This window comes from Rhinolophus hipposideros, assembly GCF_964194185.1.
Source record: "Rhinolophus hipposideros genome assembly, chromosome: 5".
Lineage (NCBI taxonomy): Eukaryota > Metazoa > Chordata > Mammalia > Chiroptera > Rhinolophidae > Rhinolophus > Rhinolophus hipposideros.
The window spans coordinates 3,214,459-3,231,975 of record NC_138051.1 but is presented as its reverse complement, the minus strand read 5'-3'; the positions used below and the strand labels follow the sequence as shown (position 1 = coordinate 3,231,975).

General features: G+C 47.8%; 1 protein-coding gene across 2 annotated transcripts; it reads left to right on the top strand.

Annotated features, from left to right (window-relative positions):
- Window positions 1-980: 980 nt before the first annotated feature.
- TBC1D21 (TBC1 domain family member 21) lies at window positions 981-16,996 on the top strand (the record flags this gene model as incomplete). 2 transcript variants are annotated; one of them, XM_081050329.1, is made up of 11 exons in its annotated part: window positions 981-1,040; window positions 9,804-9,911; window positions 10,053-10,156; window positions 11,380-11,474; window positions 11,957-12,067; window positions 12,304-12,404; window positions 13,332-13,428; window positions 13,792-13,892; window positions 15,748-15,864; window positions 16,502-16,585; window positions 16,964-16,996. In XM_081050329.1, 11 exons carry the CDS (start codon window positions 981-983, stop codon window positions 16,994-16,996), a joined length of 1,011 nt encoding a protein of 336 aa, XP_080906455.1. The 2 variants fall into 2 exon arrangements, with proteins under 2 accessions (XP_080906455.1, XP_080906456.1); XM_081050330.1 differs by lacking the exon at window positions 9,804-9,911.
- Between the last annotated feature and the right edge of the window lie 521 nt (window positions 16,997-17,517).

Sequence of the window (17,517 nt, the reverse complement as noted above, 5' to 3'; positions counted from 1 at the left end):
ACTGTCATCTCCTAATGACTAAAGAGGCTTTAGAGCCAGATGTCTTTCATGGTCGGGCCCTGAGTGGAGATGCAAGCTATGCTTAAGATAGAGAACTGGGGGGTTGGTGCCAACTCCTCAGGTTTATTCAACAAATACTGAGCACCAACCAAGTGCCAGGTGGCAGGCTGGCCCTGGGAGGGGAAAGTACAAAAGAATCAGAAATTGACTGTGGTCTGAAGGAACTCGGCGTAGGAGGGGAGGTGGGGCAAGTATAGAAATCTCTAAGGAAAGTGACATGAAATCTAGGAGCGTCATTTATTTTTTCCATTCAGTTAAATCATGTATTCGGTGGCTCAGGCACTCTCTTAAGTGCTCTGAATATAAAGATAAATGAAACTGGTCTCTACCTCCTGAAGCGACCATTCATATACTGAATCGGAGTCACCCAGGGTGCTTTTCAAAATACAGTTCCCCAGGTCCCCAGCCCAGACATTCTGACTCTGAATGTCTGGAAGTGACGCCGAAGAAATCTGAAGCTCCAATTCTAGGTGCTCTCCAGATTTGGGTCCTGGTCTTGTGGGGTAACAAGTGAAGGGAGCCAGAGACAGGGAATAAGGCTTCCTGGCCCACCTCTACCAGGAAGCCCTCCCTAACCAGCCTGACACGGGTCTGCATGCCCTGGCCCAACAGCTACTGAACATCCGTATGTAGGTTTTCTAGATGACTAGTAGGTTTAGTCCCCGTGGCTCCTGGGTATGTCTTACCTCTGAAGCTGAGGACTCTCATGTTCCAAGGTCATTGTGACAAGGGTTCCAGGGGCCTTGTGACACACAGCTGGCTGGTTCTGCTCAAGAGTGAGAGGTCAGGAGAGGCTCAGTTCCCCCTGGGAATCAACTCATCTTCCAAAAGGAAGATCACCTTCCCTGCTAATTAAACATCATTTACAGCTCCAAGTGACCTCTGGTCAGAGGCTGCTTTGAAGACAACCCACAGAGACCATGACCACCCTCTCTCCGGAAAACAGCCTCTCTGCCAGGCTGTCGGCCTCCTTCATCCTGGTGAGTGTCTCCGTCAGCTCCAAGGCCCTCCCTCCCCAACCTCCGGTTGTATTAGGTCATATGCCCCCTGCTGGGTGGCAAGGACTGCAACTGAGCTGGCCTAACACACAAGAGGGTTCGGGTTAGATTGCGCCTTGGTCTCACTGTCAGCACCAACAACAAGTCGGAGAAACACAGGTCCCCTTTCTCTCTTCTCTCAAAGCCAGTGTTACCTTTTCTCCATATGTGACATTCTAACTAAGGAGTTTTAGGTTGTCGAGTTGTTTTGAAAATGCTGATTAATTTTCCTTGGTGCTTTTGCCAACAATTTTGGTATGCTGCCACCAGGTGGCAGTAATGTTTTTGTTAGCCAGTGGTTACAAGCCTAGTTAATAAGATACATTTATTCATTAGAAGTCAGCCTCAGTCATAAAAATTTTCCACAGTATATTTTTCAAAATCACAATAACTAATTATAATGACCTTAACCAATCTCAAGTCTCATTAATCACAATGATTCAGAGAGTGATACATAAAGCAGAAATACAAAATGGGCACCTCTCTCCCGGAATTTTAAATGTTGCTGCTTTATTGCAGACTATCACCAGGCCTTGATTTGAATTTTCTTTGTATCTTTCTTCATTTCTCTGAACTTAGAGAAGGATAATAATAAAACAACAAACTGTCACACAGCGTTTGTTATGCATGATGACTATTCTAAATGCTTGATTTATAGTCACTTATTCTCATCATAACCCTATGAGATGGATGATGCTATTACCTTCATTTTATAAGTGAGAAAGTTGAGGCACAGAGACTAAGTCACTTGCTGATCGTCACAAAGCCTCTAAGTGGCAGAGCTGGTATTTAGACCCAGTCAGGTGGGCTGTGGAGTCCATCTTCTGAATCAGTGATTCTCAAAGTGTGGTACCCAAACCTTCAGCATCAGCACCACCTGGGAACTTGTAAGAAATGCAGATCTTGGGCCCCAGATCTTCTGAACCAGAAACTCTGGGGACAGAGCAGCGTGTGTTTTAACAAATCCTGTAGGTGATTCTGATGTGCAGCTACCTTTGAGGACCATTCTTTTGATCCCGGTGCTATACTGATGATCCCGGTGCTATACTCCACGCCTGGGTTGTTAACAGTCATCCAGGTAACTATGGCTCCCTTCCCGATTTGAATGTGCCTGCCCTGCTTGGGCCTCCCCTTCCCGAGTGAGAATCACTGATGTGGTGAGCCACTGTTACTTTGGGGAGTGTGTCTTGGCCCTCAAGGTGAACTGGAGTGGCAAAGAGGTTGGGAACCTTAAGCAGAGCCAATGACACCACCCAGGCTTTATCGGGGACTCTGTTATTATAAGTCTTCAGAGTAGCACGGCATCAAAGCCTTCATAAAAAGTTTGTCTCATCCTCCAGTAGATTTCTTATTTTACTAAAAACATTAGAAATTTTTTAATCCAGTGATGCCGAGAGGGAAGAAGGAACGGGGACATGTACACCTGCAGCCAAGGCCCCTGGGAGCAGGAAGCTATTAGGGGGACTGAACCACATAGGCTTCCCTCTGCCGGCCCTTTTCTCCAGGGAAGCGTGGCCTCCAGGTTTTCCCCAAGTTACCTGCTTAGGCACACCTCGAAGGTGGGAGATTTCCACAACTGCTCTACCTAGCAATACTCTTCCCAAGAGACTAGGGAAGCAGCTACTGCATTGCTGAAGGATGGCCAGCACCTCATGGATCACGTAATTCCCCCTCCCTGGGGACCAGGTCACTGTACCCACATGGCTGTGCAGGATGTTCGTAGGTCGGTGGAACAAGGAACGGGGAAACATGGGAGAATGAAGATGATTTCAGAGGCCATTGAGTTGACAATCGCAGTTACTGTGAAGGACCCTGGATGTAGGTTGTATGATTTCTAGCACAGGCAGATACTGTGGATGGACTGGGAGAGGAGAAGGAGGGGCTTTCGTATGGAAATGTTCACCTTGGGCCCTCTGCGTGTCAACACGCTTCTTATGCTTGGCCTTGGCTTGCTGGAAAATGCCTTAGATGTTCTTGTGGGTGGCCTATTTGCTTGCTTTAGGTTTGGGGAGATACAAGGAAGTAACGGGCATGGAGAAATGACGTTTTCTGTAAGGAGAAGGCAGTGAGGTTTTACGAACACCTCCAGCCATGGCAAAGTAGGCAGGTGGCCCACTGCTGCAGGTGGAGGTTGAGCAAATTCTGGGAGCACTCGGCAGATGACTTCTTGTGGTGTTTCTAACTCTCTCCATTGTGCTGGTACCACACCTTTTATGTTGCTGTGCTATGCACACTACTTTCATTACTTTGCCACACTTTCCCTTTTAGTGTGTTTGACCCTTTCTTCATATATTTGTTCATTTTTTTAATCTTTCAGTGGCATTTTATTTTAAGGTATATGGTGTACTAATAGCTGTGTAGATGTATGTTTTTTATTCAACCTGAAATAATTGCCTCTTACCCTCGCCGGTGGCATGACATTGGGGTTTGACACCCTGTCTCTTGCACCAAACAGGTCTGGGTTCAAATCTCAGCCTTGAGACTTGCTGTGTGACTTCAGGTGCTGATTAATCCTCTTGCAGCTTCCATTCCCTGATGTGCAGAACAGTGACATAATTACACCTACCTCAGAGGTGGCTGTAAAGATTAAACGACTTGGTTTATATTGTGTATCGAACACTGCCTGACATATCATTAATGCTTTTAAATGTTTACAACTAATAAGAGAATTTAATGCATTTGTTTTCATAATTTCTTTGAATTTATATTATTTTTATGCTTTATGCTTTTATTAATTTCTTGTTGCTTTTTGTATTATTTACTTGTATTTTTTAAAGTGAGTTAGAAGGAAAATGTCTGGTTCCTAGAAATTTCTAATTTTTAAAGTCAAAAATAAAACAATTTCTTCTGACTCCATCCTCAAATCTAATAAAGAACTTAAATTTGCAGTTAAAAATCTTCCCACAAACAAAAAGTCCAGGCCTAGATGGCTTTGCTGGTAAGTAGTACCAAACATTGAAGGACAAAACGGTAGCAATTTTACAAAAACTCTTCAAAAAATTGAAAAGCATGCATGAGGTCTGACAATTGAGTTTGCAAACTTGTTGCGATGATGTTGCTAACCTTTTTTGATATCAGAGGGATTATTAATTATTAATTTGTACCAACTGGACTGTTAACCAGATTTACTATTTGGAAGTGCTGAAAAGTCTGTGTGAAAAAGTTAGACGGCCTGCACTGTGTGCCAACAATTCACGGCTCTTGCATCACGACAATGCACCAGCTCACATGGCACTGTCTGGCTTCAAGGCAAGGAATGGAGAGGCAGCTTTCTCCTGGACAGAAGAATTGGCAGAAGCCATGTTTCTTTGTTGAGCACTCCCCGCTCCCAGCGTGCCGACGCAGGTGGCCACCATATCTGAGTCTCCATCAAACTGAGTAACACCATTCACCCCACACTGGCGATTCCCTACCCAACTTGTGGGCCCATCCAAACTGCTTCCAGTGGCTTTTCCAGACAAATGGCCTGTCTTGGCTCATGCTGTGGACTTTCCCAAAATCTCTCAAAGATTTACTAACCCCAAACAAGCAACATCTGTACAGGTGTGCCTTATACCTCTTAAACAGTCCCAAACCTGGCACTAGCAGCAGCCAGCCTCAGCTCCCAGCTTAGCTTCTCCCAGGCACCTCCAAAGCCAGCATGGTGGAAAACATCTGGATCACTTTGTGACTCATGCCAGGTGGCCACGGGCCGGGAACAGGGGAGGCTGAATGTAGCCTATGGCAATGTCCTTCACAGGAGGTCCTGGGGCCAGCACACCTGGTGGCTAGCTTCAGACCTCCCCAGAGCACCACCTGGCTGTGGCCTCAGACCACACACCCAAAGGGCAACCAGAGGGCAGTCACCAGAGCCCTGCTAAAGAGAATCCAGCTTTGCAGGCTCAGCCCCTGCAAGACAGCTTCTCCACTGTGATCATGGCCAGTCCTCACAACCAATCAGCCTGAGGGAAACAGCTCCCACTGAGGTGCAAACAGCAACCGAGGCTCAGCTACAACAGGAGGGCGCACCAGGGACACGCCTGCAGCACCTGGGTCAGGTGACCAGGAAGACTAAGCCACTGAGCCCAACAGGACACCTACTACACCAGGACACTCTTCTAAGACCAGGAGACATAGTTTAATAGCCCTACCTAATACAAGAAACAAATACAGGGAGGCAGCCAAATTGGGGAGACAAAGAAATATGTCCCAAATGAAAGAACAGAGCAAAGCTCCAGAAAAAGAACAAAAAGGAAACAATCTACCAGATGCAGAGTTCAAAACACTTATAAGGATGCTTAATGATCTCAGGGAGAACATCAAAAAAGAGATAGGAAACATAAAAATGGAGATAGAAAACATAAAAAGGAACCAGTCAGAAATGAAGAATACACTATCGGGAATCAACAGTAGATTAGATGAAGCAGAGGTTCGAATCATCAATTTGGAAGATAAGGTAGCAAAAAACATCAATCAGAACAGCAAAAACAAAAAAGAATCCAAAAAAATGAGGAGAGTTTAAGGGACCTCTGGGACAACCTGAAGCATACCAGCATTCACATCATAGGGGTATCAGAAGGAGAAGAGAGACAGCAAGAAATTGAAAAACTATTCGAAGAAATAGTGATGGAAAACGTCCCTAACCTGGCGAAGGAAATTGACATGCAAGCCCAGGAAGCACAGAGAGTCCCACACAAGATGAACCCAAAGAGGCCAGCACCAAGACACCTAATAATTAAAATGCCAAAGGTTAAAGATAAAGAATCTTAAAAGCAGCAAGAGAAAAGCAGTTAGTTACCTACAAGGAGCTCCCATAAAACTGTAAACTAATTTCTCAACAGGAATGTTGCAGGCCAGAAGGGATTGGCAGGAAATATTCAAAGTGATCAAAAGCAAGGACTTATAACCAAGATTATTCTGCCCAGCAAAGCCATCATTTAAAATTGAAGGAGAAGCAAAAAGCTTCCTAGACAAGAAAAAGCTGAAGGAGTTCATCACCACTAAACCAGTACTACAAGAACTTCTAAAGGGACTTTTTCAAGAAGAAGAAAGATAAAAAATAGTTTAATAAAATGGCAATGACTACATATCTACCAACATTACATTAAATGTAAATGGATTAAATGCTCTAGTCAAAAGACATAGGATGGCTGAGTGGATAAGAAAACAAAATCCTTACATATGAGTGTGCTACTACGAGAGACTCCCTTCAGATCAAAAGACAAACACAAATTGAAAGTAAAAGGATAGAAAAAGATAGGTCATGAACATGGAAATGAAAAAAAGGTTAGTGTAGCAATACTTATACCAGACAAAATAGACTTTAAAGAAAAAATTATAATAAGGAACAAAGAAGTGATCCCACTTCTGGGTATTTATCCAAAGAAACCCAAAACACTACTTTGAAGGGACCTGTGTATCCATACGTTCATTGCAGCACTGTTTACAATATCCAGGATATGGAGGCAGCCTGGGTGTCTATAAATGGATGAATGGATAAAGAAGAGACAGTACTTATATACAGTGGAGTATTACTCAGCCATAAAAATATATGAAATCTTGCCACCTGCAACAGCATGCATGGACCAACAAGGTATAGTGCTGAATGGAGTAAGTCAGACAGAGAAAGACAGATGCCATGTGACTTCACTTATATGTGGAATGAAAAGAAAATAAACAAACAAACAAAACAGAAACTCATAGATACAGAGATAATTTTGATGGTTACCATCTGGGAGGGCAGTTGGGAGAGTGAGTGAAAGGGGGAAGGATTATGAAGTACAAATTAGTAGTTACAAAGTAGTCAAGGGGATATAGAATATAGCATAAGGAATATAGTCAATAATATTGTAATAATTATGTATAGTGTCAGATGGTATTTATAAGGGTGATCACTTCTTAAGTGTCTAATCATTATATTGTATGGCTGAAACTAATATAATATTGTATGTCAACTATAACTGAAAAATAAAAATATATATTAAAAAATGTAAAAAGAAAACAATTTCCCATATTAACAAACTAAAAAAAAATTATAGAGGCAAAATATCATTTGAAAAAATTTAACATTCATTCCTGATGAAACCTTCCAGCAAACTAGGAAAAGAAGGGAATTTCCTCAATCTGATAAAGGGCAGCTACAAAAAGCCTGCAGTTAACTTCATGCTGAATCACGAAAACCTAAATGCTTTTACTCTAAGATTGGGAACAAAGCAAAGAGGCCTGCTGTCATCACTTTTCTTCAACATTGAACTTGAGAATCTAGCCAGTGCATAAAACAATAAAAAGAAATAAAAGATTCCAGCCTGAAAAGGAAGAAGTTTAACTGCCTTCATTGATAGACAACGTGATCATCTATGTCAGGGATGGCAAACTTGATCTGTCAAGGTCAAGACAGTAAGTATTTTAGTCTTTGGATGTCATTTCTGTTGCAACTACTTAACTGTGCTGTTGTGGCATGAAAGTAGCCATAGACGATACATGAATAAATGTGCATGGCTGTATGCCAATAAAACTTTATTCAAAAATAGGTTGGAGGCAGATTTGGCCCATGGATGATAGTTTCTGATCGTTGGCCTGTATAGTAAGTCCCATGGAATCCACCAAAAAAGCTACTAGAACTATCACATAAGATTAACTAGGTTTCAGCATACATGATCAATGTATAAAATTCTACTGTATTTATACTAGCAATGACCAACTGGAAGTTGGAATTTTTAAAATAACACCTTTTACCATAATTTCCCCCCAAAAATGAAATATTTAAGGATAATCTAATGAAACATGTGAAAACCTACACACTGAAAACTACAAAACATTGCTGAAAGACGAAATTCAAGAAGACCCAAACAAATGGAGAAATGTACCACGTTTGTGGGTCAGAAGACTCACTGGCGCTATCAATTCCCCCAAGTTGATCCATAGATTCAACAAAACCCCATCAAAATCACAGCTGTCTTCATTACAGAAATCGACCGACTAAAATTCATATGCAAGTGCATTCCTAAAGTTCACGCATTTCCTTTTATAACTGGGGATCTGAGGACACAGCTTGGACTTTGTCTATTGCCCCTGCCACAGGGCACGCTGAGTTGTAGTGTCTGGCTGAGTGCAGGTTATAAGAACACGACAGTTCTCAGAGGGGCAGGAGCCTGGCTCTGACTGGCTCAGATGCCAGTGTCTGTGCCACGGGGGCATGGCACCAGGGCACATCCCGCTTCCCAAGGTGCAGCTAACACCGAGATTTTTTTGTACCTTCTTGGGCCCATGTGTCCTAGTTTGGTTCAGAAGACAGAGAATGTATGCTTTATCAAAGTGTATCGCTCAATCCATCCCTATCAAACATGGACTTAGTGGAAATTATCCCAAATTTGGGCCTGTGGGCTCTTATTTTTAATTTCCAGGGCTGTTTTTACCATCTAATGCCTTGCTACCGTGTTTTCCCGAAAATAAGACCTAGCCAGACAATCAGCTGTAATGCGTCTTTAGGAGCAAAAATTAATATAAGACCTGGTATTATATCATATCATATCATATCATATCATATTATATTACATTATATTATATTACATTATATTACCTGGTCTTATATTATAGTAAAATAAGACCCGGTCTTATATTAATTTTTGCTCCAAAAGACGCATTAGAGGTGATGATCCGGCTGGGTCTTATTTTCGGGGAAACACAGTACTCCTGTGGACGAGCAATGTCAGCCAGCCCCTGGTTGCTTATTAGAAATGCAGCATCTTGGGCCCCACCTCAGACCTTCTGAGTCCTAATCTGCATTTTAAGAAGAGTCTCAGGTGCTGGTATGCAAATTTAAATTTGAGTCACCCAGGTGCATATTCAGGTGTATATAAGTGGGAGGCCATCTCAATAAGAATTCGAACTCCTAGTTATTGTTTTAGGAGCATTTTTTATTGCTTTGTATGCAGTGAGCTCACCTCCCCCAGACACATACACACACACACACACACACACACACACACACAGCCCTTATGTAAACTAGAAAGCATTCCTCTTGATAAACTGCTTTACTCTTCCAGGAAAGGTAAAATGGAACTCATGAATGTGTTCAATTAGTGCTTATTTTATATTTTTCCATTAATAAAGCAGCATACATCATTACAGAGAAGTTTGAAAATGCAAGAAACAGGAAAAAATTACTTATAATCCTATCATTTAAAAATAATCACTGTTGCTTTAGGTGGGTTTTGGGTACTTTTTTAGTCTTCCTTCTAACAGAATTTTTATAGTGGTTAATTCACTATGTATTAGGATATACATGGTATAGTTTTTATAATATATAATAGACATACATGGAGTATAGTACATAGAGATTCTGAACATGCAATTTTGGGTTCTGCATTTTTCTGATAACATTTGTATTTTTCCAGATTATTATTCATTCCCTGTAAGCATCATTTTATATGCTTCATAATATTCCATTGAGTATACAAACCATGATTTACTTAACATTCTCTTATTGCATAACATTTAGAGTGCTTGCATTTTCCATTTTGGTAAGTAGCATGCAATAAAAATTATTGTGCATACAGCATTTTTCTATATATTTTCAGTAATTTCCTCAGGATAAATTTTTGGAAGTGAGTCAGAGGATGTGAACTTAGATTCACATTACAAAATCCAGAGTATATCATTTAAAAATCACATTTAAAAGAAAAGCCAGAGGTCCGTGACCGAGAACTGAAGTATTGTCCTTGCCAGGTAAAGAGAAAACCACCCATTGACAAGACAGAATGGGATGGCTTCTTTGACGAGAATGGTCAGTTGGCCAAGTCACGAGACTTCATTTGTGTTAACATCCTGGAAAGGGTAAGGTCCCCAAGTTACCCTTGGCCTTGGCCTGAATCTGGGGGGCATGGGTGGGCTAGGGGGTGGGCATGGCATCAGGAGGGACCCTTATGGCAGGTATCTGGAGAACCCATGACTTCTCACATCTCCCCCCCACCCCAGGGTCTGCACCCCTCTGTGAGGACAGAAGCCTGGAAGTTCCTCACAGGATACTACTCATGGCAGAGTTCCCAGGATGAGAGGCTCACCGTGGACAGCACAAGGAGGTAGAACATTCCAGATCCTGTCAGGGGAGGGTGGGTGGCTGTGGGTGGGAGAGGGTTGGGGGGTGCTCACCCCAGCCTGGCAGTCTCAGTCTTCTTCCTTCCAACGGACTTCTCATTCTGAGCAACAAAATCCCCATGGCACTCCTGACCTAGGCCCCCCACAGAGGAGGCGCCCCCCAGTTCCATTTACCAGCGCACAGACTGCCGACATGAGCTTGACCCCAGCGACTGCTCTTATCCCATCCCATCCCATCCCATCCCATCCTTTCCTGGGGCCTCTCTCTCCTTCATAAGGTGGAGAAGATTGACATACAGGGCCAGCCAGAGAAGAATCCAAGGCAAGAGGGGACCTGAGGGCTAGCTGGCCAGGCCAGAGTCTGACGAGAGCCTGCACGTGTCAGCTTCCCGAGGCAGCTGTAACACTGCACACACACCAGATATCTTACCACAGCACTAATGCACTCGCTCAGTTCTGGACGCCAGAGCCCAAAAGCAAGGTGCTGGCAGGGCCCTGCTCCCTCTGAAGGGTCCAGGGGAGGGTCCTTCCTTGCCTCTTGGAGGTTCTGGTGGCTCCTGGCGTCCCTTAGCGAGTGGCTGCATTCTCTGCCTCCCTGGTACAGGGCCTTCTCCTCTTTTCCCTGTGTCTGTCCTCTGTGCATCTCTCATAAGGACACTTGTCGTTGGATTTAGGGCCCACTCAGATAAACCAGAATGTTCTCATCTTGAGACCCTTAACTTAATTGCATCTGCAAAGACCCTTTTTCCAAATAAGGTCACAGTCACAGGTTCTAAGGGTTAGGGAATGGACATATCCTTTGGGGGTCCCCATTCAACCTACTACACCACCCAAGCTCGTTCAAATGATGAGCACAAAACACTGCCTCATGCAGTCCTTCTGATTCTGAGGCATGGGTGCTAGTGTTATTCCACTCTGCAGATGAAGAAACTGAGGCGCAGATAGAAAGTGAGTTTGCCAAGGCTTGACCCTTGTTGCAGACACCTAGTTATTAAGTTGTAGAGCCAGGATTCAGGTGTGGGGGTCGGACTGCGGAACCACGAGGTTAAACCCATGCCCATCAGCACTCCAGGCACATAGCAGAGGATGGTTAGGGCTGGCACAGGCAGAGGGGAGGGGGGCGTCCCAAGCAGCAGGCATGGTCCAGGGTCCCCCCACTTGACAGGAGGCAAGGCTGCCTCATTCAGCCTCAGTCCTGTTCTCACAGGAAGAATTACGACGCCTTATGGCAGATGTACGAGAAGATTCAGCCCCTTCTGGAAAACCTGCACCGGAACTTCACAGAGACTCAGAATAACATCAGTAAGCAGAGGGTGGGCAGGGCAGTGCAGGCAGAACTGCTGGACGCCATCCCTGCCCCTCTGCTGTCTTGTCTAGCGCAGTGGGGCCCTGGTACTCAGGAGCTGCCTTGACATGTGCCTGGGATTTCGCCAGCTAAGCCTTGGTTAATCCATCCACCCATCTCTCCTGGGTGCCCCTAGATGCCCAGCACCATGTTTCCATGGGTACATGCTGTTCCTGCTGGTTTGTCTTCACCTCTTCCACCTTCGGCCTTCTAGTAGGCTGGATTTGAATCGGACGGAAGGGGTACATTTCCAGCAGAGGGTCCAGCCTGGTCAGAGATTTGGAAGTGAGAAGAAACCCAGGCAGTCCAGGGTGTGGTGAGGGACAGAGCCTGGTGGCTGTTCCCTCCCCAGGATGCCGGGTTGGTTGAAGGGAATAAACTCACCCATGGAGCCTGGGTGCTGTAGGGTCCACCAACTGGTCCCTTGCTCCCGACCCAGCATGCGACATCCAGAGACTCTATGACAGAGACACCCTGGGCAACGTTCTTATCGACAAGAAGAGGTTGGAGAAGATTCTGCTCCTGAGCTATGTCTGCAACACCCGAGCAGGTACGTCACAGCACTGGACCTCCTCTCCTCAGTTCCTTCCTGGACTCCTGCCCTACCCAAGCCCAGGCTCCGCCCCTCCTCACTGCCTCCCTCCCCCCTACCCAAGCCCAGGCTCCGCCCCTCCTCACTGCCTCCCTCCCCCCTACCCAAGCCCAGGCTCCTCCCCTCCTCACTGCCTCCCTCCCCCCTACCCAAGCCCAGGCTCCGCCCCTCCTCACTGCCTCCCTCCGCCCCAGAGTACCAGCAGGGCTTCCATGAGATGGTGATGCTTTTCCAGTTGATGTTGGAACATGACCACGAGACCTTCTGGCTTTTCCAGTTCTTCCTGCAGAAAACAGTAAGGGCTGGACCTGAGTTCAGGGACCACTACCTCCCCCTCCCAAGTCTCCAAACAGCCCCTTAAGGTTAGGCAGGCACTGGCAGCCCCAGCTATTTCCTCTAGCCCTTTGGGTCCCAGAGGAGCCTGGGAGGGCAACACCAACCCCAGTGGGGTGTGTTCTAGGGTGGGGTGGCAAGCATTGGAGTTGAGGAGGGGGCTAGCTGGGTCCAGCTCTCATCTAACCTTGAAAGAGTATAGCTGACCAGGCCCAGTGATGGTACTCTCTCCTGGCATTTCTCTCCCAAACACACTCTGCTCCCACAAATCCTCCACGGCTCCCCACGGCCTTCAGAATAAAGCCCAATAACCTCAGCCAGCCATTCAAGTCCTCCATCACCGGCCTGCTCTGTCACTGCCCCTCTCACATGACCGGAATTCCAGGCTCACCAGGCATTCGGTATTCCCCAGTTGGCACACCACACTGTCCAGGTTGAGGGCTTTTGAAGTTGTTGCTTCCTGGAAAGACTTTCCTCATGATCTGTGAGAGGCTGCCCAGAACCCACTCTCACCCCTATCTTCCTTCCTGCAACAATGTGCTCGCTTCTCTTTGCCCTGATTGGTTCTGACCCACAGCATGAGGGAGGGAGGAATAACTGGGCTCACTGTGTTGTGAGCCACACCTGAAACATCTCTGCATTCCCACACACCGCACACACACACACACACACGGACACACTTGTACTCACAGGTGACCTAGACACAGACATGACGTGTGCATGTGTGCGCACACACAGACACTCAGACTTATACAGACACATGGGTCCTGCCGGGGCCAGACACACAGGGGGTCTCTGGAATCGGGGAGTTGGTGAAGCAGGGCTGGCTTTTCTGGTGCCCTCCAGCCCAGAGGACTCAGTTTCCCTCCCACCCACCCATCTTTCGCAGGAGCACAGCTGTGTCATCAACATCGGGGTGGGTAAGAACCTGGACATGCTCAACAACCTCATCAACTTCCTGGACCCTGTGTTTGCTGAGCACCTCAGTGAGTGACCCTCTCCAGCCACCATACACTCCCCACAACCAAGGGCAGCATGGATGGGGGCCAGGACCCAGCCCCAACCCCAGGCAGCGGTGCCCGATCCTGGGGGAAGGGAGCAGGGTCATTTGGTCTTCCCACCAGACCCAGGAAGAAGGGATCATCTCATTGGGGCTAGACTCTGAACAGTTGAAAATCCGCCCCAAACAGTCTCCAAGCTCAGTTGGGAAGGTGACAGCCAGGAGTTTGCATTTCCCAAGCATGTTTACATGTCCTATTGTTGGTCTGTCTGTCTTGCCCTGATGTGTGTGTCACCCAGTTTTCTCTGATCGGGGCCTCTGGGCTGGCGCCCCGCTTCTCTTCCCACAGAAGGAAAGGGTGCAGGGGCTGTGCAGTCCCTCTTCCCCTGGTTCTGCCTCTGCTTCCAGCGTGCCTTCAAATCCTTCGAGGACGTCTGGAGGCTCTGGGAGGTGAGGTGCTCTGCTGGGAAAGGAGGGACAGGGCCCACCCCTTGGGCAGGCCGCAGGGAGCCCTTTGACTTGCCTCCCTTTATTGCTGGCTTTGGATGGAGTCCAATAGCTTGAGGTTTGTGGGGCCGTCGCCCCTGCTCCCGCCTTGTTGGAGGAGGCCAGAGCATCCGTTCATCCACCTGTTCATGCAGTCCCATGGCTGCACCTTCTCAGGGCAGTCAGGGCGAAGGCGAAGCCTGTGAGCTGTCCATGGACACCTGGCCTTCAGTTCAGCTTCCCTGGGCCCTGCCCCAGTGGCTTCCCATTTCCTCAGCTCCCTCTTCCTCACCCTTCCCCTCCACCTGGGTGCTGGCTCCTTGCTGAGCCCTCACTCCTAGAAAAGGTGAGGCCCCCAAAGACAGGTTGCACCTGCAGCCCTTTGATCCCAGTGCCCAGGGCAGTCACACACGAACCTCCCTGGGGTCCTGACCACCGCCGGTCACCTCCCTATCTGCTGGCTTCCACTGTCTGCAGGACCCAGCCCAACATTCAGTCTGGCACTCAGTGCCCCACAAGTCAACTCCCACCTGCCTCACCCCTCCTTCCTGACCTGCTGGTCTCCTTCCCGAGTCCATGACCACCCCCAGGCCTCTGGTGACACCCCAGGATTATTGACTTCCCATCAACCACTGCTTTGTCAAAGCCCCACTCAAATGATACAGATAGTTACCCAGTTATTCTCTCACCTCGTCCTTCCTCCCTCTCTTTTCTCTCCTTCTTTCCCTCCCTGCTCTCTCCCTTCTTCCTCCCCTCCCCTCTTTCCTTTTCTCTCTTCCTCCTCCCTCCCTCTATCTAATGAATTGCCCGATTTCAGGGAAGTTAGGCTTTTTCTCTGATTCTCCCAGTAACCAGCACAATGCCCCAGAGGTAACTATGACCACGTGCCTGAGTGAGTGAATGAGTGAGTGAGTGAGTGAATGAGTGAATGAATGAGTGAGTGAGTGAGTGAATGAGTGAATGAGTGAGTGAGTGAATGAGTGAGTGAGTGAATGAGTGAGTGAGTGAGTGAATGAGTGAGTGAATGAGTGAGTGAGTGAGTGAGTGAATGAGGGAATGAGTGAGTGAATGAGTGAGTGAGTGAGTGAATGAGTGAGTGAGTGAATGAGTGAGCGAGTGAGTGAATGAGTGAATAAGTGAGTGAGTGAATGAGTGAATGAATGAGTGAGTGAGTGAGGGAATGAGTGAATGAGTGAGTGAGTGAATGAGTGAATAAATGAGTGAGTGAGTGAGGGAATGAGTGAATGAGTGGGTGAGTGAGTGAATGAGTGAGTGAGTGAATGAGTGAGTGAGTGAGTGAGTGAATGAGGGAATGAGTGAGTGAATAAGTGAGTGAGTGAATGAGTGAATGAATAAGTGAGTGAGTGAGGGAATGAGTGAATGAGTGAGTGAGTGAATGAGTGAGTGAGTGAATGAGTGAATGAGTGAGTGAGAGAATGAGTGAATGAGTGAGTGAATGAGTGAGTAAGTGAGTGAGTGAGTGAATGAGTGAATGAGTGAGTGAATGAGTGAGTGAGTGAGTGAGTGAGTAAGTGAATGAGTGAGTGAATGAGTGAATGAATGAGTGAGTGAGTGAGGGAATCAGTGAATGAGTGAGTGAGTGAATGAGTGAGTGAGTGAGTGAATGAGTGAGTGAGTGAGTGAATGAGTGAGTGAGTGAGTGAGTGAGTGAGTGAGTGAGTGAGTGAGTGAATGAGCGAGTCAGCAGTGAGGCCCAGGAATGGCTGCCCCTGCCCAAGGTTGGTGGGAACCTCAGCCTCTTACAGGCATGTGCAGTCGCAGGCCACGGGGTGCAGGCCGAGACTCACTGCCCCCGCAGGTTCTGCTGACAGGGAAGCCCTGCAGAAACTTCCAGGTGCCAGTGGCCTACAGCCTGCTGCAGTTGGTGCGCGAGCAGGTCCTGCAGGAGAGCATGGCCGGCGACGACATCCTCCTGGTGAGAGCACCCTCTGGCCAAGCCTGCCCAACGGATGGCTGGAGGCCCAGGCTCGGGGTGCTGGGCTGCAGTGCCCCCTGAGCCCTGGGCAGGAGTCGTGATGGGAGCTGACACTCACGTCCTGAGCACTGCACCCAGTGCTTTGCAGATGAGCTCGTTTAATCTACACAACAAGCCCAACCCAGGGTGATGACCATCATCATCCTCACCCCTCATAGCATGGGAGGAAACTGAGGCCTGGCTCTGAGCGTGGTTCTTAGCCACCAGGAGTGACTGCCTCACAGTTAACCCTTGGCCCTAGCGTCCTCCTGTGGCAAAAGACCTAGGGTTTGCCAACATTCCTAAAAAGCAGCTGAAGTCTCTGTTTAGAAAAGTCTTAGGTGCCACCCCATTTATAAAACAATTCCTCTTTAGAAGTCCCTGAGACCCTCGGTGGAACCCCAGGGGTTTCTGGAGCCCAGTATGAAAATGGCATTTACTACCTCCCCAAAACATGAAATTCCCGTGGTGGAATTGCAGGCCCTGTGCCAGGCGGGTTGGGGAACGGTCAGGGGGCCCACGGGACTGCCGCGAGCATGGCTTTGCTCTCTCAGCCTGTGCCCAGGGAGACATGCTTCCCCCACTTCTCCTGGCACAGGCCTGCAACAGACTGGTCGACCTTGATGCCGATGAGCTGGTGTCCGCTGCCTGCTTGGTTTATGCGGAGCTCATCCAAAAGGATGTAAGTTGCCCGGTGATTTTTCCTTCTCTTCTTCCTCACCCAAGAAGCCTTTCCTGATCCCCCAAGCCCAGCCCATGGCAGGCATATGCAGCTTCAGAGACAGTCATACCACTTTCTCTGCCACCCCCTCCGGGGGTGCTGGGGTGCTCTGCATAGTGTTCTCGCTCTTTGCATGTGTGACTCCTGCCTCCTGGAACAGACTGTGCTTCCCGAGGCCACAGCCCTCACCCCTCGTTCCGTGTGTCCATGCCAGTGGATCTGGGCACACAGCTGGGCACCCAGGGTCTCGGAAGAATGTTACCTGATGAACAAGCTGAAGAATGAGGGCAACAGACCAATGCCCATCCCCCTCCATCTGCCAGACCCTCCTCTTCCCAGGTTCCTCAGCCATTGAAGGATTTCTTTCTCTGAGGACACTCACAATGCACAGATGCCCGCAGTGGACAAGACGAAGGTAGTGCTTCAGCCGTGAGGTCAGGATCAAGTCTGCTGGGGTGTGAGGGTGAGGGCGTAGGGAATACAGCTGCAAAACCGGCCGCCTCTGGACTCGCTGTTTGTGGTGGGCAGTGTGTCTCCCAGGGGTGCTGGGGGCAGACATAGGACTATGTAATACGAAGAGAGTCCCGGTGGGTAAAGAGAGGTGCAAGGGCTAGAGAGAGGGTACCCACTGGGAGAAGATCGTGGAGGAGATTGTGCAGTCCGCAACTCTTCTGTGACAGGGTTATCCAAGGCTGCGGTGGTCCTGCACCGGGAAGCAAATGGTTAGGGTAGAACTGACTGGGGAGCTCTCCAGCCTCCTGGGGAAGAAGCTGACCATGTCTCCGAGGCTTGCTCGTTGGATTCAGTCCTGAGAGGAGGGTCTGACCCCAGGGCCTTTCTCCCCCTTTCTCCCCTGGGTCCCAACACTCCAATAACACATTATATTGTTTCTC